This window comes from Anoplopoma fimbria, chromosome 2 (assembly GCF_027596085.1).
Source record: "Anoplopoma fimbria isolate UVic2021 breed Golden Eagle Sablefish chromosome 2, Afim_UVic_2022, whole genome shotgun sequence".
Classification (NCBI taxonomy): Eukaryota; Metazoa; Chordata; class Actinopteri; order Perciformes; family Anoplopomatidae; genus Anoplopoma; species Anoplopoma fimbria.
Window position 1 is genome coordinate 18,346,856 of NC_072450.1, and position 25,984 is coordinate 18,372,839.

General features: G+C 40.7%; 1 protein-coding gene across 1 annotated transcript in view; it reads left to right on the forward strand.

Moving 5' to 3' along the window:
• zfhx3b (zinc finger homeobox 3b) overlaps positions 1 to 25,984 on the forward strand; it is a 134,849-nt gene that overhangs the window by 87,971 nt on the left and 20,894 nt on the right. The window contains exon 6 of the mRNA XM_054615178.1: positions 20,811 to 20,918. Coding sequence (XP_054471153.1) covers positions 20,811 to 20,918 — 108 coding nt within the window. The remainder of the gene's footprint in view (positions 1 to 20,810; positions 20,919 to 25,984) is intronic.

The window sequence follows — 25,984 nt, forward strand, 5'->3', positions numbered from 1 at the left end:
ACACTGAGAATTTATTTCAATGGGAAACTATGGGAAAATACTCCAGTGCTTATAATGATTCCTCTCAAGTGAGACTTTTTTTCTATTCTTTTATCTAAAGATAGGAACCATCTTTGAATTAGTACTTGAGCCATACTACAAAGAAGAGCACTTACGTTTCATGGTGTCTTCTCAGAGCAAGCCACAGCAATTCTTATGTTGCTTAGTGACCAAGCCTGCTTCTTACTGTAAAGATAATTATAATGCACAAGAAGCAAAAATATATTTATGGCATTGTTATGATGTAGAAAGAGGATATCAACCCCTATTAAATATTTTATAAATTTGTATGTCTTGGTATTTGCTATAATGATGAGCAGTTGAATAAATGAGCCCTCTGTCACTATCTCCAGCATACCCATGTGAAAATTGTATAACAACTAACCTCAGTGTATTAAGTGCACTGTTAATGGCCCTCTGCCTTGTGAAGGTGTAATCATGCGAGATAAAAAAAACGGGCCCAAGTTACTAACCTAGGAGCAATCTTGTGTGCATTAAAGTGTACCTTTTTTGTTACAAAGGTCATTCATAACTTGGTCGCGCTGCTGATGTACAGTGAGAGATATTGATTGATTAATGCATTAAGTGCTCACAATCCATTAGGTTCTGTGAAAGGGACTGGGGGGAAGACTTGCTCTTTCTCTCACTATGTATTTTCACCTCTCCCTATTGTTCAAAGGGCATTATTTTTGCTGGCAAAGTTTAAGGGACAAAAGCCTGAATATCTGCCAAGTAATGCATTCAAAAGAGCATTGCTTCTCATCAGTGTCAGTTCAATTATTCTGTAAAACTTGACAAGGAACTGCTCTTACATTAGTCTGCTGCTCATCCTGACCCAAAAAGAATACGTTCATAGTCACCTACTGTAAACAGGCATACTTCAGCTTCTGAACGTAAGAAAAAGATTTACTGTCCTCTGTGTACTACAAAGAAAATGTGATGTTTATTTTGAACATACAGTACCTTCACCAAAATTATGCAATCTGCCACTTCTCATTGCTGTCACAGTGACTAACATTCATTTGAAAACTAGCATAGATCATAAAGTCAAATTCAGTGATGTTTTGATCTGATTTTCAATCTGTGGACTATATCAGTGTAGACACAGATATGCTTTATTTCCTAGACTTTGCATAACTTGTCAGGATGGTTTCCAAAACCAACGAGAGCAAGGGCCACAGGGTTACTGCCTTACTACTTAGTGACAAGAAATAGGAGACCTTTATCGCCTGGGCCCTACGCAGGGAAGCCTGTGAAAGGGGCCTGAGAGTCAGTCATTACCTTAGAAACATGGGCTGCATTAGAGATTCATAACAGTGTGCCATCTCTGCACCTTTCATCTCCACCAGGGCCAGCTCCATTAGGATCTTTTATCTTTGTGCTGATGGCTGCTCTTGATAATGGGGCTGCCGAGAAATCCCAAAAAGTAAAGACTCACCTCTGACACTGTTGGCCCTCCCTTTTTTCAAGTAGAGCAGTACATCAGAGTACAGTAGAAGATATATACACTCTTATGTGCAGTCTTAAAACCTGATTTTTATATTTGATATGTTTTTTAAAACATTTTCCTCAAGAAGTTGATATCCATTACTGAAGTTCAGTAAATGGTTTGTGGTTTCTCCACATCAAAGATGTTGCTGTCCCTCTCATGTCCCTCACCTTTGACACTGCAGTCTGATCATTGTGTTATTCACGCTGCCAAAAACACAAGAAAAATAAACAATTTTATATTTTGCATTTCCTTTGTTTATGCATGCCATCAATCAGTGTGTCTCGGCTACACACATGGCTGGTAACATTTTCTAAGGTTAAGGTTTAATAAAATATTGGCATTCTTCTTGCTGATGCCCCATGAAAATGCATTAACGATACCCCATGCAAAGCCTCATTGAAAACTTTGCTTTTGGGCAGATAAACACAACTGCATAATGGTATAGTAATTCATGCAAGCCAATGTTTTTCAAATGTTACAGTAATTATGAAAAATATTCTTACTTTTAGCCTACATAGCTGCAGCAGAGCAAATCTCATTTCCAAGGCAAAGCGGAGAAGGAACACACTGAATAATCATTGTGTTTAATGCTCTGGTCATAATCCCAGGTTTTATGATGGTTTTCTAATGATTTTCTAATGATGTTAAATATTAGTAGAGAGTACAGCCATAATTTGAACACAGCGGTCGTTTTTTCAATGCTCTATCAGCACACTCGATTGCAACTACAATGAATATTGCAGTGGGAATGAGATTTAGGAGCCATCCCTTTTGGTGTTTTATTTTGCCGTCTCCCCATCTGCCATAAATCCTCATTGCTGTGTGCTTGAAGCCTCCGCCCTTGCCTGCCTTCCCCAGGTGGGAATACAATTAGGTGCAGGGGCCATTTCATTCAGTGCCACTGTCTGTCTACCGCAGTCATTCGTAAAAAAACGCTGGAGCTGTCCCACTGGAGAAAACAGTGGACTCCTGGGAAATATATAAAAACAAGGAAAGAAGAGGGAGCGACACAGAGAAGAAAACAGTGGAGAGACGAGCACAAAGACGGGAAAAATCTCCAGAATTGCTGTCAGAGGAGATACAAGCTCGGCCTCTGATGAGTGACAATTTTGAGCAAAATATGTATTGGAGACAAAGGCTTTGTCTCCTTCCTGTGCCTTTTCAATGAATTACACCTCTCCACCCCCTACCCCCAGCTTTTTAATTAAATGGCTGCAGCTCCATCTCTCTATCCGTAGCTCCCCATTACAGAGGCTAGATAAGGGATTGCTATCTGTAGCATGTTAAGAAAGGCTGCTGGGCAGCCAAGCCTCATGAAATTTGTCACAAGATCTCATTTTCCTCATTGCCAGACGTGATGCTTATAATTGATGTGGAGGCAGCAGTAATTTATTGGCCGTCTGCAATTATCATCCCCTTCTAGCAGGGGGATGTGACTGCAATTTATAAGTGTGTGCGTGTGTGTTGTTGGTGGGTCTGTGGTTGGGGGTGTGACATTGTATCGTACATATACACATATATACATATACGTATATATATATATATATATATATATATCATAAATATATATAAGTTTCTCCTTATTGCATGGTTATTGTGTGTGTGTGTGTGTGTGTGTGTGTGTGTGTGTGTGTGCGTGCGTTTGCCACTTAAGAATGCAAATTAATGACAGGCTCCATATCATAAACAATGTGGGGCCTGTAATGCAGCCCCGTTCAGCTGAGATGTCAGTGCGCCAGCTGGACTTTCACACACAGCCGGGGGTGGAAGGGCAAGCAGAAGCCTGGGAGGTGAGGGGGGTCAGAGAGGGCGGGGCAGGGGGCAGGGGGCAGAGGGGGCTGGTGGCGCAACCCTTTGTCCACAGCTCCTCCTTATGTCTTTAGGGTTTGTTTTCACACAGTAAAAACAATGACAATGGGGGTAGATAGTTAATAATGCGTCCGTCTGAATAGTGAGGCGGTCAGACTTAATGCAGGCGGTCATTTTACGAGTGTATTTCAATGTAAAAGTGATTCCTCTCCTAAACTTTTTACTGCCATATTCAGCAAAGGAAAAACAAATTATATCCAGAGGCTATTTTCCCACTATGATACTAGTGACAAAGTGAACTGAAGTAATAGTAGGTAATAGGAAGCTTCTCACTGTGTAAAACACACCTGCAATGCTTCCGAGACACCTCCCTAAATTAGAGTTTATGGAGTATTTGAAATTATCTTTGCTGTTCCTACCAGGAGTCAAAAATATTACATTTTCACATGGGCAATACGATCTGCAAAGACACTGCATTCATAAAATCTGCATTCATTAACATAGTAACATCATTAGTGGCATCAAGATAGCACTTCAGCTCAAGAATTAGTTGATTCATGGCTTCTCTACTGGGTAATGTTAACTCACCAGGGTGGGGACAGTGTTGTCCACACATTAGTAATGGTGACTGGTGAATATTCTGTGTATGGATCTGTTTGTTTGCCTTCATGCACAGTGTATTTTATTATAGTGAGTGACAATAGAAAATACTGCAATTTTTAAAAATAAAATACATTTATTTGATAATTCATATTTGCTAGAGAAATATATAATAACACAAAAATATTCTGATTTTATTTCATTTTCATAGACATCACCATTTAAGTTTAACACACACGCTACAAATGTTATTTAAGGGTGTGAGTATCATGTTCTGTGACACATTCTTGCAGTGTTTTGCACTCTTTCATATGCTCTGCAGATGAACAGCAGGTTTAGTGGTGCACAGATTTTCCTGTTGCACAGCAGTGAGCTCCATGGTCAGAGCGGATTGCTGTCATGTAATAGTGGGTAAGAGAATGAGGAAGATGAGGGCTGTCACCAGCCGCCACTCTGAGCATGCTCCCTTTGTCTGGGGAAATGGAACCTGTTTGTTTTGTCTACCTGCACGCCTGTTGTGTGCAGTTGCCAAATTAGACTTTCAAATCAAGAAGCCAGTGGGAGACCAAGACTCTAGTTTTCTCCTTCCCTTTAATAATCATCCCTGTTTACTCTTCAGGGAGTCATCTTTATATATTTTTTTCTTAAATGCGCCCTCTAAGCCGGGAGAGTGTCTTTAATAAAGCAAGCAGGCAGAGCGCCATTCTAACATGTGAATTGCACGGGAGAGAATTGAGAGATGGAAGCAATAGAGGAACACCGGAGGAGGGGTGGGGGGGGGCTGCTGCCGCTGCACCCTTCATGCTATTATCTTTATGGCATAGCAAAACATGCTTCAGGCAATCAGCATGAAATTGTTAATTGCTCAGCCCACTTGTGTGTTGCTCAGGGGACAGGGGCCTTCAGGAGTTCCCGCATCGAGCGAGTAAGGGTTGTCCGACTAACTGCCTGCACATCTGGTCTGTCACACGACACATAACACTGTCCAACAAATATGTTGTCTCCTCTCACTCTCAGTGACCTTCACCGAATTGCCGTGGCGATCACCAGAGGCATGTTCCACATAGTGTATTTAAAAATTAACTGTAGCTATAATAGAATGTGTAATTGTTAAGCAATACACTTAGGCATAGACTTAGCTTAGTTTAGCATAGATTGTGGCAATGATGTTTGATCAAAAGTTAGGCAGGAATTTAGGCTTTAATATATAAAGCAAGAGTTTTGTGCATGCAGTCATCATTTTCTTGCCTATAGAAAATCCTTTTCCCCCCCCAAAGATTATATGTAAACACAGTTAAGAGACAGAAATCCTATTTGGAGGGTTTGTTCATTTGTTTGATTATCTGCAGTATACTTCCGATGGTTTCTGGTGAATTGTATTTGTATGTTGGCCTATGTCAGGTTATCTTTTTCTGTTTTCTCTGAAATTTAATGTGTGATGTCTTTGGTCAGGGAGCCGCAGATGTCATGGACACTGTGTGAGATAGGAGTAAGGAGTGAGTGAAACCAAACCCTTCGCAAAAAACAAGCTTTTTTTTTAGATAGGTTCAAGAGATAATAAGATGACCATCACAGAGAGTAATATTGTTTCCAACATGATTCCAAGAAACAAACGCAGCTCCCACCCATGTTCCATGTACTTCTCTCACCTCCTATGAGGTGGCTCAGAGGAGGATATGTACCGTAAGACATCTTTTCAAAATGAACACCACCCCTCCCGTTACATGCTCAGCCAGAACATAATGCCCCTCCTCCTTGGCTATCAGTTTTGTTCCTGTTGGAGGAGAGGGAAAAAGAGCAAGGTTACATAGGGCGTCATATTAATGGGGCCTGTCATGCGCGTTGATCGTCTTAGGCGTGGAGGAGGATGAGCGCTCAAAAGGTGTTGTCTTCAAATAGGATTTCTGCAAGTGAGACATCCTCGTTGGGTGATATCCCCCTCAGAGCAGCCACTTTCATATAGAATGATCTGTTATTAAGCAAATGAAGTGCTGCGGGCCCAACGGTAAATCCCTCCACTTTGTCATGGTGTGCTCTCAGTTATCACACCCTGCTTCCTCATTCATTCCTGATGTTCTACCCATTCCACCATGTTATACCCGGGCACACCAGCCTTGTATTTGAAGCCAGTCGCCCCTTTAGAGCATACGTGACACACTTTAAGTTTGGCTTTTAAGCAAGTAGTTATGTATTTTGATAAAAACTAATAATATTTCTTAAAACTACTGAACTTTTTTAAAAGACAGGAACTGTCTTTCTCCCATTAGTGTATCACTTGTATGTTGCACCTCCTGTGTGCAGCCTTTGACTACTCTTACTAGTGGCCAATCAGTGAAATGTTTTGCCCTGATCATCAGCTCAATCAGTCTAAATGTGAAACGATCCCAGTTTAAGGAACAATTAGGAAATCCTTTAATGAAGTGTGGTTTGACGTGGGCCTTTTTTCCCGGCCACCCAGATATATGATAAAGCAGAAAGTAGGGGCGATAGGAACACGGTGGGATAGACAGGAGGAATGGCAACTGCTAGACAGGAATTGATTGCATTAATTGATATGCCAATATGTAAGCTTGTTACATCCACCATTGCTTAGGATGATGGCTAACAGGTCCGGCTGATCAATGCAGCCAATAAAGGCTTCATCCATTAATGAGCAATGTGGTAATTAATGTTATCCCTAAACCAATTACTTCAGGCAGTGCATCTACAAGAAAGCGCAGCAAATAGTCCAACCAGGTTATCTCTGTTTTACTCTTAGCAATTTTCTCATGCTGCCTCTTAAATGCTCTGTGAGTTAATATGGCTGTAAGGTTGCACTCCCATTCTATGTACAGCCCAAAAATATATATTTATTTACATCTACTTATTTTCGAAATTAAAAATTAATTTAGAAAATGGACAAAAATAATTAATATATACAAAACCAGCTAAGAATTCAAAGCTTCATTTTACAACCTAATCTACATTCATCTTGTTCCTTTATATGGGAATTCATGCTTGTAGAGCTGAAAAGTTATTGAGGATCCTTCTTTGTTCTCTCAGTCCTCGATCCTCTTCTTCTAAAATCGCTTTCTGCACAGCAGACGTAGAGGTACAGAGTCAAAGCGAGGTGTCAATGTTCCCCACTGTTCATGCAACAAAACAATTAACCGATAGCACAGATGACTGTACTATAACAAACACATTTGTTGGCCAATAACTCCACACCCTTGTAATTATTACACCTTTAATTATACATGTTACATGCAGTATAGTTAGAGAAGAATATGTCTGCAGTGTGTCCATAGCCACAAAAGCCTGAATGTCTTGACAGATGCAACAAAGAGCAAACCCGAGAGCCAAGTAACAAACCACAGCTCCTTCTGATAGACACTGTCTGTACATGAATAATAACAGGTTTATAAATCAATGCTATTGTTTTATGTTCCAAAGTAAGAATTGTCTTACCTGGAGTTCATGACCTCATTCATTGCTCAACATTTCCATTCATCTAATCCTCATATGATGTAAATGAAACAGGGTTTTCTGCATTTTAGTTCACGTCTCTTGTTAAGGAACAAAGGAGAAAGTATAGAGTGACAGTTGGTGCATAACTGTAAGTCTGACTTTGGAAACAATAGAGTGTTAAGTAAATGACATTAGGGTCCTACCCTCCATGCCTTCCTCTGCCAATTTACAGTAAATGCTTTTCACTCATGGAGCATTACGTGGCGGCTGCAGTTGGTTCCAATTAATTATAGAAGCTTGTCTGAAAAATGTGTTTGTTTAGCTGTGTAAGGCACAAGCATCACTTAAATGTGTTAATGTTGTTGCATATTTAATAAGAAACACCTAAAACGCATTCGTATGTTAAACACTTATTTCGGACCTTGTAGGGGAGAGCTGAATTGAATACGTAAAAACAAATACGTTAATGGGAAAGTTCATTTTTATACCCTAGTATAAAACAGACTTGACAAAAGAAGAAACAGAACTAAGTGTGAGATAATGACTTATTAGTTAACACCAAAATCCAGTTTATGTAATGGGTGTTGCAGAAGTGCGGAAAGGCCCATCTGTCTCTCAGCCCATTAACCGAAGCCTTAATCGGGACTTACAGCAGGGCAGGCTAAATAAACAGTAAGTAAGTTGTCTTGGGTAGAGGAACGTCAATGCCTGCAACTTGCTCAAGCCTTTGCTCTGAATAGTTCTGTATTGACCCCTCAGGACCCCCCGAGAATTCCCTAATTGAAAATTAATATTGAATCAATGCCGCAGGCCATTTGCATATTGATTATAAACATCCAGGAAGGCACCAAGTATGTCTTGGATCAATAGGGCCCTTCTGCAGCAGGCCGAGTGCACTACATCACATGGCAGCTGCCTGCTCCCGAGGTTAATGACTGCTGCTTGTTAAGGAGCTCTTGTCAGGTAGAATCCAGCTGCAGGGTCTTTCTGCCAAAACTGGCAGCAGGTGAACTGTGGAGGGTGGAAAAAGAGGTACAGATGGAGAGGATGAAGGGGAAACCCTTTCCTTTTTTAAACTACAAAGATTCCAAGTTTGTCTTTGCATTAGTTGTTGCTATTTATCAACCTCAGTTTTTACCCAATTTTTGTACTTGTTATTTTGTATTTATGTCTTAGAATAAAGCTGTTCAATATACTAGAGGTGTTACTCAACTTTTTCCCTTCTCCATGTACCTTGGAAGAAGGTGAAGTTGTGCCAGAAAACCCCACCGAGCCATGGCACCCTAGCATTGAACCCTGACTACTCTGTAGCACAGACCATAAAATACTATAACCATGTGTGTGTTGTACTGTATATGTGTGTGTGTGTGTGTGTGTGTGTGTGTGTGTGTGTGTGTGTGTGTGTGTGTGTGTGTGTGTGTGTGTGTGTGTGTGTGTAAGAGAGGACAAAGAAGGTCGGCTGATCAAAGATAACACCAACCATTTCCAGCCCCTGAAGGGAGAGAAAACAATATTAGGTAGATCAAAAAGGCCTTTTTAATTTGAAATGAAACTTTCACAGCATTACAGGACATTGGAGACCAAGAATCCTCTACTTTAAGGCACCGATTAAGATTCAACACATACATTCCTCTCCTAAACTCCCCATAATAGTTTCCACATGTTGAAGAGATGTAAGCGGTGGAGGCATGAGAGAGAGAGATGGGATATCTGTGGAGACAATGGAGAGGAAAGGTTAGATGCAGATAGAGGGAGATGAAGAAATAGATCTCCATAAAACCACCTTCACTGGTAACCTGATCATAGAGTCCAGCAGAAACCTGTCTTGCTGGTTTAGTGGCAATGTTGAAGCCTGGTTAAACTAACGGGTCTCTCTAAAACCAGATGATTCTCTGAATCCATGGGAGACAGCAGGCCTGGTGTGAAGCACATGTGAGAGCAGCTTATCCACCAGTCTATGAAAGACAAGGTCTTGAATTAATGCCTCTGTGCAGACTGTGTCCATTCTCACCCTAGACACCCCCCCCAACGCACACCCTGCACTGGGAGCGAGGGTCTGGGAGTGGAAAATGGAGTGCAGGGCCCAGAGAACCACGCTGCATCTGATTGCTTCATTACAGGCCCTTTCATTGACTTGGTTGCACTGAACTGATGAACTGAGGCAGTGGACAAGAGCACATAATAGGAAGAAATGAATTCTTATCACAGCCTTCTCAGGAGGCCACTGGTCTTGGCTGCATGAAGCCAACAGAAGCCATGGCTGAATGGAGAGGAGGGGGCTGTATCTGGGCCCGTTCATGAGCCAGAAGCAGGATCTACTGAGGACATGATGGGGCTTTAGGATGTTGGATCAGTACACAGGGGAGGGACCATGAATCCACAGAGAGACATATTTTTTGTTGGCAGCTTGTTTTAATGATTAGTTTGGTGATTAGTGTTTGCTTTTCTCCTGGTAACTGACACCCATGGCATAACATTTTTTTTTCAATTATTTATTCCAGCATTCCTCCAGGGACAGACTTCTGCTAGTTAGAGTCACTGCTTAAGGCCCCATAGCAGCACCCAAGCATCAACCACTGAGATGAATAATTAATTTTGTACCTTACCGGGCTCTCACCCCTAACTCGCCAACCTCTGGCTAATGAGTGAGAAGAGTCTTCTGCAGCAAGGACAATAACAGCACTATTATAAAAACAACAGCAACACTAACAACCACAGACATGCATACAATAGTAATACGAGATGTGGTATAGCACAGCATCAATTTAGCAGCAACTTGGTCTCCGTAGGGGTTGTTAATCCCTGACCATGCCTTAGCGAGGCTACGGACTCCACAACTCTGACCAACCTGCTCATTTCCATGCCTACATGCACAGTCAGCACTGCACTGAGGAGGAGGCGGGTAGAAAAACTGTACGTTTTAAAATTGCTTCAGATGTGATCCTACATTAACATAAGCGTTTCCTGTAAAAGTAAAAGTTACCTGAAATAATGGGATGTTGTGTCATCGTAATGTTCTACATATATGCATAAATTATAAATGCATTTAGTGGAATCTGCTGATAAGCCGATCAGGTACCACACATACCTGCCAGTGCTCTCTCTCTCTCTCTCTCTCTCCCCTCTGCCTCACGGCTTCCATCAAATCTTCCCCCTCCCCCTCCCTCTCATACCTGTTCACTTGGCACAAAATGGATGCTGCAAAGCCATTTAATTGGCCTCCACTTCAGGATCCAAGGGCATTTGAAATGTCTCTAATAATATCTCTTCCCCTACAGAGCTGTTCTTGATGCTGTTTGGGAATAATGTACTTTGTTGGCACTGCTGTCTTGCTGCTAGTTGACATCAGACAATCTCGGTGCTCGTCCTATGATCTCTTGGCCTCAGTGATTGCTACTGGGGTGACGTGGATTTTCATTTTTTCTTATTTATTCATTTTTAAACATGGGGTAAATGTTACAAGAGCTGTATCAGACATACTAGTCATTTTGGTCATTTTAGAATAACCGCCCCGTGTTTCAGCCACATCATCAGTTCCATTTTGTTCCCTTGCCTGTCTCTTCCTCTCCCTCTCCTGTGGCTGAGCCAAAGATAACTGAGTAGCAGTGTTTGACTGTAATCACTCCAAGTCTCTTTCTCTTGAGAGCGGCACAGCGGGCAGCGCAGTTCCACCCCTCTAGGAGCTTTCAGCCCACTTTCACAGTATTATGACATGTTCATGAAGAATCAGGCAGAGACAAGTTTGCTTGCATATTCTTACAGCAAAAACACATGCTTTTAAACTATATCTTTATGTTTTTGGGATAGATCTATCTTGCAATAATCAAACCATAGAAAGAAATACGATTTGACCCACCATGAGAGGGTTGGCGCAACTGAACCAGTCCTTTTAATAACCTTTACAGCAATAAAGGGAGCTGTCATGCAGGGTGCTCTGTCAAGTGTTATTCCGAAGGCATTTTTGAATCTCAGGTAAAATTGAAAGCCAAAAGCAATTTGGCATACTGATTAGGCCCAGATTAATACAGGCTGGATATACCACTGAGATTAGAGGGATAACTAGTTTAAATGATGGTTGAGTTGGTCCATTGCATCCCATCATCCGTCTCCGAGTCTATTTTGTAATTAAGGCTGTAAGGTGTGTATATAATCAAATAAATAAATGATGCTGCCAGAATTATGTGATAATAAATTAATACATTACAAGAAGTGAATAAAGGAGCGGCTAATTGCAAGAGATGAGTCTTTTTCATTAGCCTTTTGAGAGGAAATTTCATTATATGCATCACAAAGCATACTGCCAGCTGAAATCCAGTTTTAAAAGTATGCAAATAAGAATTAAGTATTATGTTAGGAAAAACGTAAGAGCAATTTGAAGAGACACCTAGATGTGATTTTGTTATCCAGTTCTGAAATAAACCTCTCTTCTCTCCAAAGAGGGAAAAGCATAAGTCAAAGGAAAAAAAGAGTACAACACTGATGCCTCATAACCCAGAGAAAGGGGCTAAAAACATATTTTGAGATAATGTTTTTGATTTCAGTTTCGATTGAGACATAAATATTGACATATCTGCCTCAATGATAACATATGAATAAAAGGTGATCTATCCTACTAAAATAATAAGTATTTCACATACTTACTATACACCTCGCAGTATTGATATTCTGTTTTGTTCAGTTCCTCCATATCTATTGTTGCAAGCAAAACATTAAGGTTAAACACATCTTCAATAATTGCACTGAAAAGTTGGTTGATTATTTTGTACATAATTACATGGGACAACAACCTGCCTATTAAGCCTGTAATGGCAGTAATACAGAAAGCAATTACCATTACTTTGCTGCTCACACTGAAAATAAAGATTTCTCTAAATTTAAAAGATCCTCTGCTAAGGCTAATTGTGTGGGGTCTTGTACAGACATCAGGTTGTACATCATTTGTAAGGGCTAAATGCTGATCAGTTAGGAAAGCCTTTACAAGCTGTGTCCTAAGTGTGTGTTTTTGGGACTGCTCTGCTGCCAGGGAGTCTGATAGGTCTTGAATTATTTATCTATCAGGCTTCTGGACGGTAGTCACGGCGACCTAGGCCCCGTAGTGGTTGTCTGGCGACATCTCCCTCCAACAGTAGCCATTAGCAGAAAGGGGAAGGGGTGCTAATGAGCAGGGTGCAATGTGCATGGGACCAGAGTTTTCTAACCCTACGACCCTTCCTCACTTATAGACCCTCCACACTGAATAAAGATGCACGAAAGATTTATCAAGATCTGAGTGCAGAACTTTTTAATTAGGGAAAAAAACGAGGTTAGAAAACGAAAAGATTGAAAAAGAAAGATAGAAACAACCACCCGTTTTCCTATTAGGGAGAAATGTCAAGCGCGGTGGTGAAGCAATAGTCTGTGTGCATCCCTTTGTTGTCCTCCCTGACATTGAAGGCTAATTTTTCATGGTTGTTTGAACTGGAAAATGAAAGAGAGGTTTGCGATTATTTCCTATAAATGACAACACAATCGCATTACGCTTCAGTACAAACACAGAGAGGATATTGCCTTTTCATATTTCATGTGAAAGTAATGGATGGGCTATGCAAAGAGGAACAGAAAGAAAGACAAATGGTGAAAGAAAGCTCCCTGTGTTTGATTTGTATTAGAAACTGAATGGATCAAGGTAGCAAGAGTTTTTTTTTTCAATAAGTGGTAGCACTCTCATGGATGTTTTAAAGTGCCTGTGCAATGTAATCATTGGATTTCTTTAGCAATTAGCTATGAGCAACCAGCCGCTGAAGTTGTTAGAATAAAAGGTTGCCCAGTGTATCCACTGTTGTTTCTACCAAAATAAATATATATATACAATAAGAACCCTACACACACTGTCTCCAGGTAAATCTGTAAAAATAAGCGTAATAGATAAAAAGATAAAACACCAGCCGACCGTCCTCCACCTCTCTTCTCAACTATCCTGAAACATCTGAACTTAGCAGGCCGTTAAACACACATCAATAATACCCTATATTTTAAATAAAATTGATTAGCAAAATCGGTATTCATAACCTTGTCGGATTCTGTTTTATCTGGGTGTACGCTTTCAAAAACAAACAACTGGTAAAGCCCTGGGCTGTGGATGGAGACAGCGAGGCAGGATGACCATCGAGGAGAACGGCAAACCAGCCCACTCTGGCGGGGAATGCTGAGAAATGTGTTTGTGTACTTTAAGTTTACGAAGATTGAAGGACCGGCAGGAAAGCCTCTGCTGGCAGGACTCATTTAAATAGGGCCCATGTGGGAACTGTGAGCCGGACTCCTAACACGCGCCGAGCTAGGCACTACATACATCCAACCATTGCAACATTGATTTTCTGAGCTAATACCTCCACAGAACAGTCCACAGGCAGATGGATGCACTACAAAGGTATGCAAATGGTGCATTCAATAAATCGACAGGCAGAGATCTTTTTCAGACAGTCCACTGTACTGGTCTGCGGTGCCTAAAAGGAGAGATAAACAGATAAGTATCTGTTAATGGACACACACAAGTGTGCACACTCAGACAAACATACAAGCACCTGCCTGTACCTGGGAAAACCTAGATCGATAATAGAATTTCATGTTAGGCAGAACCGTTTCAGAAAAGCACATCAAATAAATCCTGGGTCTATTCACCATTAGTATTTAAACTGAACGTGCAGTTTGGAATGTGGCATGCTATATGTTTTTAATTTTCAAGGGTTTCTTCAAGACAGATTTTGCTCTATATTGTGTGTATAATAACAAAACAAACAGTGAGTATAGTCATATTCGGTGTGCTTATTAGTCAGATATGAAACAAAAGCTGCTGGGTGTATGTCATATATAATAGATGTGTGCTGTCTTGTTAAGCCCAGCAGGCTGTATGTGGCTGTGTCTCTGTGGAGATAGGCTCTGAAGCTCGCTGTACCTGGTAATTAAAGAGAGTTTGTGGCAAAGGCCAAACATCAGGAGAGATGAGCTATGAACAAAAGAGCTGTGACAGTTTCAGGTTATGTTATTTTTGTGTCCCTTTTTTGCCAAATGAAAAATCAATACATTTTCCGGGTTATACATATTCAGAGTGTCCACCATGCTTCCGCCCTGATGGAGAGAGGGGCGGGGGACTGTGGGCTAGAGTGGGGGGAGTCGCCTGTTCGCCTGTCATAACTGTACCATCGCATTTTCCAACCCACTGGTGAATATTTCAGAGTTGATGTGATTGCCCTTCATGACAGCGGTGATGCTTTTTTTTTCCACTCTCTTTTCAGACACCCCTTCAGCCACCCCCACACTCCCATCAACCCATCCCAATTCTGTTTGGTCCCTTTGAATAGCTGCAAATAGGTGAAGGCATTGTAGTGTGAGCTGGAGGAAAAAGAAAAAGATGCATTAATAAAAGGAGGTTGATTTAAGAGGAGGCAACAGTGGAAGACGACTAGCATAGATGCATGTGTGTGGGGGGGGGGGGGGGGGGGGCAGAGAGGCAGAATGACTCTTTGTGCAGGACAATGTCCCTCAGGCAGAGTAGATGGGAGAGCACTGCCCAGTGATGTTTTTGCCCCATATCCAGGCTTTTAGCCCACCATCCTAGCAGGGAAAAGTACAGCCTGAGTCTTCCATTGTGGACATAATATGCGCTAGCGAGCGGTCATCATCTTGGACATTGAAGGAAGTCACGGCGCGGTGTGTGTATGTGTGTCTGCTGGGACAGAAGAGTGAGCAGTCCCTGAATGCTCACTCCGTGTGTAGCCACATTAACCTAGATCCTCCTCTCCTTCATCACTCAAGTAAAAACACAAAGAGAAAAGAACTGGAGCGGCACTCACTTTATCCACTTTATTTGCAATGTATCTAAACATGCCATTACCACCAGAAGTATTTCTAATTAGTATCATTTCCCATGAGATAACACGTTAGGGAACGTATTTAATACATCTCATGGTGCTTAATAACAGTTTCTAACTCGCTGAATACCAAAAGCACAAAAAAAGCAGCCACATTCATGTAGTTTTTTTTTCGTTAAAGAATACATGACTTCCATGTTTGAGTCTTTGTGACCTGAATGCGGTGAGCGTCCTTTTAAAGTAGTCAGTGACTTTGAAAGACAAGGGGGATCAAATTAAATGTGGTGTGGAAGACCTATGGGTCTGGTTTGATGAGCAGGCACCACCTGGAGAGCGGTGGAGGAGGGGAAGCCACGATGTTGTTCTAAGGCAGTGTGAGCTATCGCTGCTGTTTGTGATTAACTTGCCGTTTAAAGTTTTTTTAGTTATTAGGTGCCCTAACCTCATACCCCTCCTCCATCTCCTGCGCCTCCTCCTCTGCGACCCTCCTCCTCTCCCCCCTCCTGCCCTCAGCCCCATGGAGACACAAAGTATTCATTCACATTTAGATCCTGAGGTCACAGCAGGGCCAGCAGGGAGAGGCCGGCGAGTCCCCCCATAGACAGGTCAGGAATCTAACACGTTACTCCGACCAGCAGCGCTGAAGTAGCCTACTCTTCTTTCCTTTCAGAGATGTGAAAGTGTGTGGGAGAGAGGGAGCCAGAGCGCGAGTGAGAAAAGAAGAGTACAGAGGCAGATACTCTGTCATTTTGTGTATGTGTGTGTGTGTGTATGTGGCAGGTCTTGTGTTTGTATGCGTTTTCTGACATTTAACTACATTGATTCTGATGTGCAACCATGTGTATTTTACTACACTTTCATTCATTTTTAATATTACTGGTTTTTTTATGTACCTCTTAGTTTTAGTTCATTTAAATGAATGCATCTGGAATACATAAGGTTGATTAACACACAAATCAGTATGTCATTTAAAAAGCATTGTCCAATTTTAACTCAGCTTTATGCTTTGTAGTACAGTGGCCTGTATGGTAACTGATTATACCATGTTGTGGTTTATTGGGTGTTCATCAGCAACCCCGCTTGTCTCCGGCTAGATTGTGGCCATGTTTTGCTCTGTTGTGGTTTTATGAGAGGTAGCTTATGAGGGAATAAGGAGGTGGCTTCTGTGGGTGATTGAGTGTGTGTGTGTGTGTGTGTGTGTGTGTGTGGGCGGAGGGGGGTTCTGAGGGGTCGCAGTGTTTTCCTGTGTGTTGTGCTTTGAAAGGGGGGTCTTGTGTATGGGGCGCAGAGGTGCTGATATGAGGAGTGTACAATGCATGAAAGCCCTCAGCATGGGTCCTGTGTCTCATTGTCCCATGGTACCCTCCTGTCACTTTCATTTTGCACCCTCTAGTCCAGAGTCAGGCCAACTTTGATATAAGTAAGGGGTGCAAGGGATGATGGGGGGAGCAAGAGGGGGATTTTTAAAAAGAAAAGTAGGGGAGAAAGATAGAGTCTGTGAAGTGTGAAATAAGATTGCTTTTTATCCGACAGTGCAGCGTTAAAGAAAAGGAAGCTGTCCGGCCCTGAATAAAGCGGGAGGAAGCACACCTCTCTGATTTACTGTGCCGTCCTGTGACACCTGGTTAAAATGATAACAACAGCCCTCAATAATCATAATGAGAGTAATGAGAGCTTAGACACACAGTTCCACGCAAGAGCCAGAGAGAAGCAGAGAGCTCAACCCTGCTCAAGAGCCGGGGTGAGGGAGAAGCTCAGCTCAACCCCCGCGCTGTTTCTCCAGAACTTACGAAAGCCAAGAGAGACAGACAAGTCAGTGTTGTCGACTGAGATACTGTATATATGCAACAAAAAAGAGCAGGCTGTCACTGCTGTTTGAGGAAGACTGGAGCCATTCTCAGGTAGGACCGGTATTCTGTACTTTAAGGAAGGCAGTTATCATCATAGCAGTGTATTCTGCTGAGGCCAAGGATGGAGGAGGAGCCTGACCTAGTGAAAGATATCTAGAGTGACTATTATACTTGCTTCTGCTCTTCTCTACAGTCTGGGAAGGAATACTGGAAAGTGCAGTGGTTACCATCAATTATTTATTAGGCCGTTTGTGCTTGTCAGTCTGATTAGCATTAGTGTAATCACTGCTCTTCAGGGGAAAGGAAGGCTGCTCTCTCTCATCTGAAGGTAATCTTGCCGTTTTCAGTGTCTCATCTTCACCGGACGCCTCTTGCATAGCATCTGCTTTTGTCATCTCCACATATTTCTTCCCTTTTCCCCCTTCCCCGTGTGTTTCTGTCTGTTGCCGCTCGGCCCCTTCCCCCCCGCACCTCATTAATGTGTGTGAGCAAGTTGCTCTCTCCTAGCTTGTATAGAGTGACACCTATGGGCCTGACTAAGTATCTGCACTCACTGGCAAAACACAAGAGGGGAAGGCTGCTTAGTGTGCTGTAGTGTCTGTATGTGTGTGTGTGTGTGTGTGTGTGTGTGTGTGTGTGTGTGTGTGTGTGTGTGTGTGTGTGTGTGTGTGTGTGTGTGTGTGTGTGTGTGTGTGTGTGTGTGTGTGTGTGTGTGTGTGTGTGTGTGTGTGTGTGTGTGTGTGTGTGTGTGTGTGTGTGTGTGTGGGGAGATGCTGGAACAGAGAGCCCATGGACTGTCCCCACTGAGTGACTGGCAGAGAAAAGCTGATATGTATATGCTCAGAACAGATGAGTGTAATCTCTGTGTCGGCAATGGGCTTATTCAACTTGCATGATTAGATTAATGGAACTGTTTCATATCATTGTATTAGGATGGTTAATGAAGACAATTAATTAGAAGACAACCTTCAGGCTATTGTCCTTAACATCTCTCAGATTTGGGTTAGAAAATGGCCTGCTGCCATAGCTTTGAGTGTTTCTCCTCATCTATTTTCAGAGTTAATCTTTGGCTACAGTTTTAGTGTCTCTTTCATTTGCATCCTACTCTTAGGCCACTCATGACCTTTCATTAATTATGGTCGGCCTGGCTTTAATCAGTCTGTAATACCGTTGGAGATGAGATGAGGAATAGGCAAAGCCATTTGCCACTTAAAGATGCAACGCTGCTCCTGGAATTAAATGTCTGTATTTCTGCATAAATTATGGACCGGAGTCTGTGTTGTGTGTGCTAAAAGTGTCAAAAACATCTAAATAAAGAAGTCTTGAAAACAGGAAAAAATATCAATGCACATGTGAGCATGTACAGTTTGTGTGCAGGAAGTTGGGGGTGGGTACAGGGAAGATAAACAGCATTAGAATGTTGGCTGTCTATCACAGTAATGTTTAAGCACAACGTGTGTGTTAATGTGTAGGTGGGGAATTAGTCTCTCTACAAGTGTCACATAGCTAAAAAATGACACATTGCCCCGTTTTTAAAGGTGAAAAAATTTACCTAGGGATTATTTTGTAATCTGAGCACCTATGCAGCTGTACAGTATTCTTATTCTCACAGAGTTGCAGGCAGGAGTTAGATGGGATTTTAGGACTCAGTAGGAGATCTCTGGTTTTCTGAGAATGTTAAAGATCCGCCTCACCGGCACGGGATGGGCTGCACCACATGGAAGTCATGGGTTGCCTTGGAAACATAATAGAAACATGGTTGAAAATAAAAGAAATGTGTGTGGGATCCAAAGAACACTTAAATATGCTTTTTTACAAGGTGTCCGTCATCCCTTTTAAATATCTTTATTTAAACACGGGGTCATTGGATCACAGGATTGGCTTTTAGCATTAATGTGCAACAACACAATACATGCACCAATAACTCTGCTCAGAAAGCTGTGTCCTACAGCATTTCTATCAGCAAGCAGGAAATGGAAGATATTTGTCCTGTCCTGCCAGTAATACAAATTCCATTGGCTTTCATTTTTTGAAAACTGAATAACCACATATGCATGCATAATACCTTTGTATGTTTATGTAGCCATAGTGTTTATTCAGTCAACCTTTAACAGGAAAGACCGTTCTATAATTGGTTTAAAAATAGCAGGTTTGTTGTAGATACTTTGTAGATATTTTTCCAGCCTACAGAGTAAAAGACAAAGATAATTTCATTCCACATACACAGCAGACAATGAAATACAAACAAAATATTTTTCATTTATAAACATAACTTTCTCGCACAAGGAACCTTTATATACACCTTTAGGGTGAAATTGTTTCTGACTATTCTATGAGTAAGACTGCCATCCATCAGATAGGGGGTTGTTAGAATAGCCATGTGGTTCAGGGATGTATGAGCGTTCAAAGTGTATCTGTGATAATGACACATACCAGAGTTTGAGAACCCTATGTCAAAACTCTATATACAATGTATGCAATGTTTCACTGACAGGATAAACAGTGAGTGTTGGGGATAATGTAACGTCATAAAAGTGGTTTTGGCTGTGGGTAGTCATGTGGAGTGCTAAGATTGGATGTGTGATGACTGCAGGGCTGAATACTTAAACAGAATATTTCAGTAGCTGTTGTAGCATTGTCAATACATCAATAGCTCATATAGTAGAGACCTGAGCATGAAAGCATTTTCAAAAGAGCATTTAAGTACATTTGCTGAGAATGAGCTGACGTGTGTAATAACTGATAGGGCCTATTGACTGCGGCCTAGTTTACTGTTGTCAAATCAATGCGATTGCATGCAAGTCCCACTACTTTTAAACAAACTTAACAGGCAAAGGGGATGTTCAGGGGGCACTGGAGGGAAATAAACAAGATTGATGCCCTTTTTATTATCTGTTTTTGCTATCTTTCCTCTGTGTGTTACTTACAAATGGCGTTATCGGATATCCATTGTTTGGACTTCAATGCTCCTAAATGGCCTGATATATCGAGCTGAGGCTTTTAAGGTGGTTACAGGGGATTTCTGCCTCTGACTTGGCATACAAATACAATGAATTATGGCTCTGAAAGTTTTAAATATTTATGATTTTCTTTTTTTTGCAATACTAAGATAGAAGAAGTGAAATGAGGCTTGTATTGGTAAGTAACGTAGCAGATTGCAGCAGGATAGTAATGAATGTTTGTATTCATGTGTGAAAACAAGAAAGGGGGCTTGTTTGCTATAAGGTCTTCATTTTGAAGGATACCGCTCAATTATTTTCCATCTGCCCACGTCAGGCCACATATGAGTTTTTTTCCACAGTTATATGTCCACATTAAACAGTCAAAACCATATTTTTGTCATGGTCTTGAATACATGAAGAAATATAATCAATTCGCTCTCAATACAAAATATCAAACATTGCACATATAACAATTACAATTATTACAAGAAAATTATTTTTTAAAAATAGTCTTAAAAATAATAATAAATATTTGCCAATAATCTTCCCCTATGATATAACTCTGATTTCATAATTCTTGTGAAAACAAATTTCACAGTGATGATCAGACAGCACAGGACAGAGAGCAGATTCTGCCCTCTTTGTCTGCTAGCCTTGCAACTGTGTGTCAGCATATGTAATTGTTGCAAGCTCCTATAGAAAAAAACGCTGCCGTCCCTTTAAGTGCTTCCACCAATTCTGATGGCGTGGTGATTTACATATCCCATCCTCCCTCCCCCTTCAGGAGAGCTGAGTGAGGATGTGGAGGCTGCTAGTGAGACCACCACAGACCAGGAGGACCAAACCAAAGACAGAGAAAGTGGGGGGGAGAAGGAGCTCACCAAAGGGACAGGTAAGGCCAATATTTACACCACACACATTGAGAAACTATTGGCAGGAAACATGTGGCCCTGCACCTGAATGGTTCAGAACAACAGGCCTTTTGTCTAATTAAAATTAAACCTATTTTAACTAAATACTGAGAGCCTTTTTGAGCATTAAAAATTATCTCTAAAATACTCCCACTTTCATGCTGCAGGTTTCCAGGAATTTCAATCCCATCTGATACAGTTAGGATAAACTACTAATTTAGATAATATGTTCAGGTGACATGTGACCCATGTTTTGTCTTTGCTCAATAGGTGAAGAGAGGGGCCTGTATGAATAATTCCAGCTGAGCCATGTGTGCACACACATGTGATAGCAATGCCCCCTTCTCAACTTTGCTGCACATACACACACACACACACACACACACACACACACACACACACACACACACACACACACACACACAGGAACACAGACAACACTTACCTGTGTTTAATGTTATCAGATCAGGATGGTGTTATCTGTGGGCTTGTTTATTGACAGGTGTAGGTGGTGAATCCTAAGCAGGGGGTTGGGCTTTGGGTGAGGGGAGGAGCTTTAAGCCTAAACAATCTCTGGTCAGAGGGTCTTAAGAGAACGATTTGAGCATTTTTGGAAGTGTTTTATGTTATAATTTTACTAATGTTTTCAAATGATGCTATTTTTTCCAGTTTGTATGGTTCAGCATGCATGTGTGGAATTTGTTCTCTTTGTTTGTTTGACCTATTATGACAATCACCCAACACATGGTGAAAAGGGAAAACATTTTTTGTTATGATTAAGGTCAGTCTGGAAGGCCCTTTATTGTTTAAACAGAAGGACTGTTTGCAATGAAAGATGACAGCACTGATGATTGTAGAAGTACACAGCCAGTTATGGTTCATATAACAATGTTGCACTTTACTGTTGTTGGCGGTACAATAACTAAAAGAAGTACTTAAGCTAGAGCAGTTTTTTACAATTATTAAAAGAAGAACAGGGAGCTGATTTAATAACACTGATGCTCTGTGTGCAGCCAGTGGTAAAAATAGTTTTTTTCCATAGATTGTCAGATGTGTGAAAGATGTTGAAACTTCTTTAAACACATAATTTGTACGCCTACCTTTCAAACTGTGCTGCCCGGCGCTATCTCCTCGACATGAATGAAACATGGTCTCAAAGTTTAAAGCAAGACTCTTAAATGATAGATTTTGTCCCTCATACCGTACAGAGTATGTTCATCACTGCATCTCATTATATAGAAATCTTTTGTTTACAGACTGTATTCATATACCTGAAACATCTGTGTAAATTAAAGTTAGTTTCATTTTCCTTTTGTATGCACAATTTACTTTGTACGCCCGTGTTAGAAAAACAGTGTTGGCAGTTAAGACATCTCTTATTCAATAGAAGAGAGTTCTGATAATGATGACACTGAACAGTAACAGGCCTGGATAGATGCTTCTCACTTGTCTAACTCCGTGTGTTACTGCAGGATGTTTTGATTTACACTAGTCAGGTTAAAAGCTGGAAAACAATTCAGACCTTTTGCATACCTAAGTTTTTTATAAAGTGTAGGGAAGAAAAAAAACTTCATCACACTGTTTGAAGCCCAGCCTTTGTAAAATGTCTTTGATATTCGAACTTCTATTTTAAATGAGGCTGAGTTGTTTGTGCTCTTTTGAAAGGGCGACACTCTTCTTTGATGGAAGAAATAATGATATGCATGCCTGACTGAATATGGCTAAAAGTATGTTTTAGCACATCAAAATAAAGCACTTTAAAAAGCATTAAAATGAGCTGGCCGATTAATAATTCACTCATACCTGTGGTGCACAGGAAGACGACTCCTCGCATTAGGATTCCTCCTTTTTGAAAGGCATGCAATTTGATACAAGCATATTCAGTTCCTTTCCTCCCCTCTGTCAGTCGCTAATCACCAAATAAGTGTGTTTCTGTGTTTTCACAAAGGAAATATGTGCTTGCATATGAAAAATTTATAGCTTCCCAGCAGCTTATTAGAAACGCTTAGTTAAAAATAGCATGTGCATTAGGGAACCAGGTCTGAGGTTCTGTTTGATGTCAGTGAAAAGGCGGGTGGGTAGGTTGGGGTGGTGGGTTCAAGGCTGTGTTGTCAGCGAAAGGTTGACAGCTGTAGTTTAATGGAAGGGTCCCTTTTTCTACTTCAAACTTTTTATGATTGGTGATTACAATGCCCATGCAAAGCAACTGCAAAAAGCATCTTATTGGGGGAAAAAGTGAGGAGGAACAATGCATTTGGTAAACAGAGGAGCGCTTGTTTGGCCAAGTGATTGTCTGAAGATGCTTTTACAGAAGGCACACAAAAAGTGTGTATGTTAGAATACAATGTATGAGCGTCTTGGCCAACCTGTTATTTATCTAAAAAAGGTGCTCGGTCTCCCACTGACTGAGGCTGAGCTGTTTCTAAGGTCCATCATTAGAACTACTGAAGTATTTCTTCTCATCGTTGTCATGTAGCTGTTGGAACAGAGCACAACATTGTTCCTTTACAAATGACAGTCACTGTCAGACAGACAGCATTAGCGAACGCAGAAAAAAGGCTTCCTCCTTTTTAAAGCCACTGTCAATCTTATTTTCTTGTTCCACAGCTCCTCAGTATTCATTAAAATCATTTAGAGGTACATCAGACGCCTTTGTAAAATGCATATGTATTCAGCATGTCAACTCTTGAAAGATGCCTTCATTATTCTGTTGTTTTTTATTTATCTCAAAGATGATACATACATTTACATGTAGAGGCATTCAGACATATGTAAACGTCATATGCTCCCGACACCGAAAATACTGTGGTGCAACTTTTTGAGATAATTAAGTATTTTATCATAAGTATATATCCTGAGAGAAGAAAATACAAATTAACAGTTAAAGTAAGTATAAGTGGAATACTAAAATCTTAATGTGTTTGGACAAAGATGTTCATGTTGGCCGTATCTGCAATTTTATCATTCAGCAAGATTATTAATTCAAAGGGTCATTTATAATGCTAGGTATGAAATATGTATAAGTGGATAGCCATGAGGCTCTTTCCTCTCTCTGGCAAAAGGGAAGGAGGAACGGGATCCTTCATTAAAGCAGGTGGTGTATGTATGCAGCAGCTGAATGTATAGGGATGCAGAAAGGAGAAAGGCCGGGTGGTGAGTGTAGGATGAGATAGGAAGGTTGAGAGAGCAGGAAGAATTGTTAATACACCTGCAGACTTGAACGCTGTGATTTGACACATTTAACATAAATGTATGGGACAGGTTGTATTGAAAGTTATTAACGGGTAAATTATAATATTCTATAAAATTCTTATTCAGTCCAAAGTGATCAAACAATGCAAGATATGTGAAGTTAGTCAGAATAAAACTAGGGTATATTTAGGCCAAATAACTTGAGCTATATACTGTATATCTTTGGAATAATTTTATTTATAATTATAATGTAAATCTGTGTGTTTTTTAGATGCCATAATCTCGACCATGTCCCAGCCTTACTATATTCAAACATGGAAACATTTAGTGCGCACAGCACATTCTTTCACCATCACTTGCCATGCTGGACTTTGTCTTTGTTAACTTGGGCTTAAATGTAAATGTTGTTAAAGTGTGTAGGAGTATTTTGACATAGTTTTGTGTAGCACCAATTAAAGGTGACATGCAGCATTCGATTAACTCCCGTTTTTATACTTCCTGTGCACAAATAGTGCATATTATGGTATTGTCTTACTTAATTATGCTGGAGAGAATTGCTTGTACCTCTTATATGAGCTTGCTAAATACAATTTAAATAGGTGAAATCTATATTTATACATAATTAAACCTTTATGCATTTGAGACTGAACAACTACAGCGGAGGTGTTGTTTGATTGCCGTGTCCATGTTTGAAGCATGTACTGTAGACTTGTAAGAGATAATAATAGAGACTCTGGTATTTTAAAGGGAGACATTCCGACCAAAATGTTTTAGAATATTTATCTGATAAACTTGCATAATCTACAGGATGTTACAAACCTTCCTTATGAGGCTCCTACAGTACTCTAGGTTTTCACATGGACCAGCTAAAAAGGGCTCTAAACTATGTTCAGTTAAATATTTACACCCTACCTGTGAAACAGTTTGGATAACGACTTTGCCGCTGTGGGTGCCTACAACTCTGTGAGTTTCCTGTGTGTTTTGCCTCCACACCCACCTGTGTTTTTATATAAATGTGCTTCAACATGCACATGTGCATGTCCAGGTGTGTTGTGTGCAGAGGAAGCACACTGTAGATACTGCATTTAGTCTGTATAATGAACATGATGATTAGCATCCCCTAGACCCAGCACTGTGGCATTGCAGTCTGCTCATTTTTTACTGAGATCTACATTGTGCTGTTAGTCTTCTGGTGTTTCTCATTCAGAAACAGACATACAAAATGTTATGGATTGTTCCTTATACAACAATTCAGATATGTAGATTTAATATTAGCTGTGGTTGATGCTTATGGTTAGTTACAATCAAATTATTCAAGTTTATGTTATTGTTACTCTAAACTGGGAGACATTCAGTGCAGTGGTGATTTGTTGTTGCTTTTAAACCCTAAATAGCATGACAAATCAGGAGACAGAGCAGTGAAAATGTTTACATATTCATATCACGTCCTTTGAGTGCTTGTCATCCCTCAAATTGTAATTCCTTTTGTCTTTGAAGATAATAGGCCATAAATTGTCCTTGTTTGTGAGCCAACTCCCCGAAAGCTCCGTGTTTATGAGTTTTACCACGGGGTGTCTAATAGGCAAGAACCAGTGCTCGGTCTCAGAGCGTCCTGTTAAGGTGAACGCCATGTCGTCCTGTTGTTCAGTGGCCTGAAGATTAATAACGCCTCTGTTAATTAATATCTCCTTTAAATATTATCTAGAATAATTTGCCTTCCTTGCAATCATGTCGTTAAGCTTTATTACACCCTTATACTACACAGTTTAGTGTTTTGTTCTTGAACTTCATAAATAATGGTAAAATATTTCATATGTAACTTTAACATTGGCTTCTTAGTTCAAGGTTTCAGTTT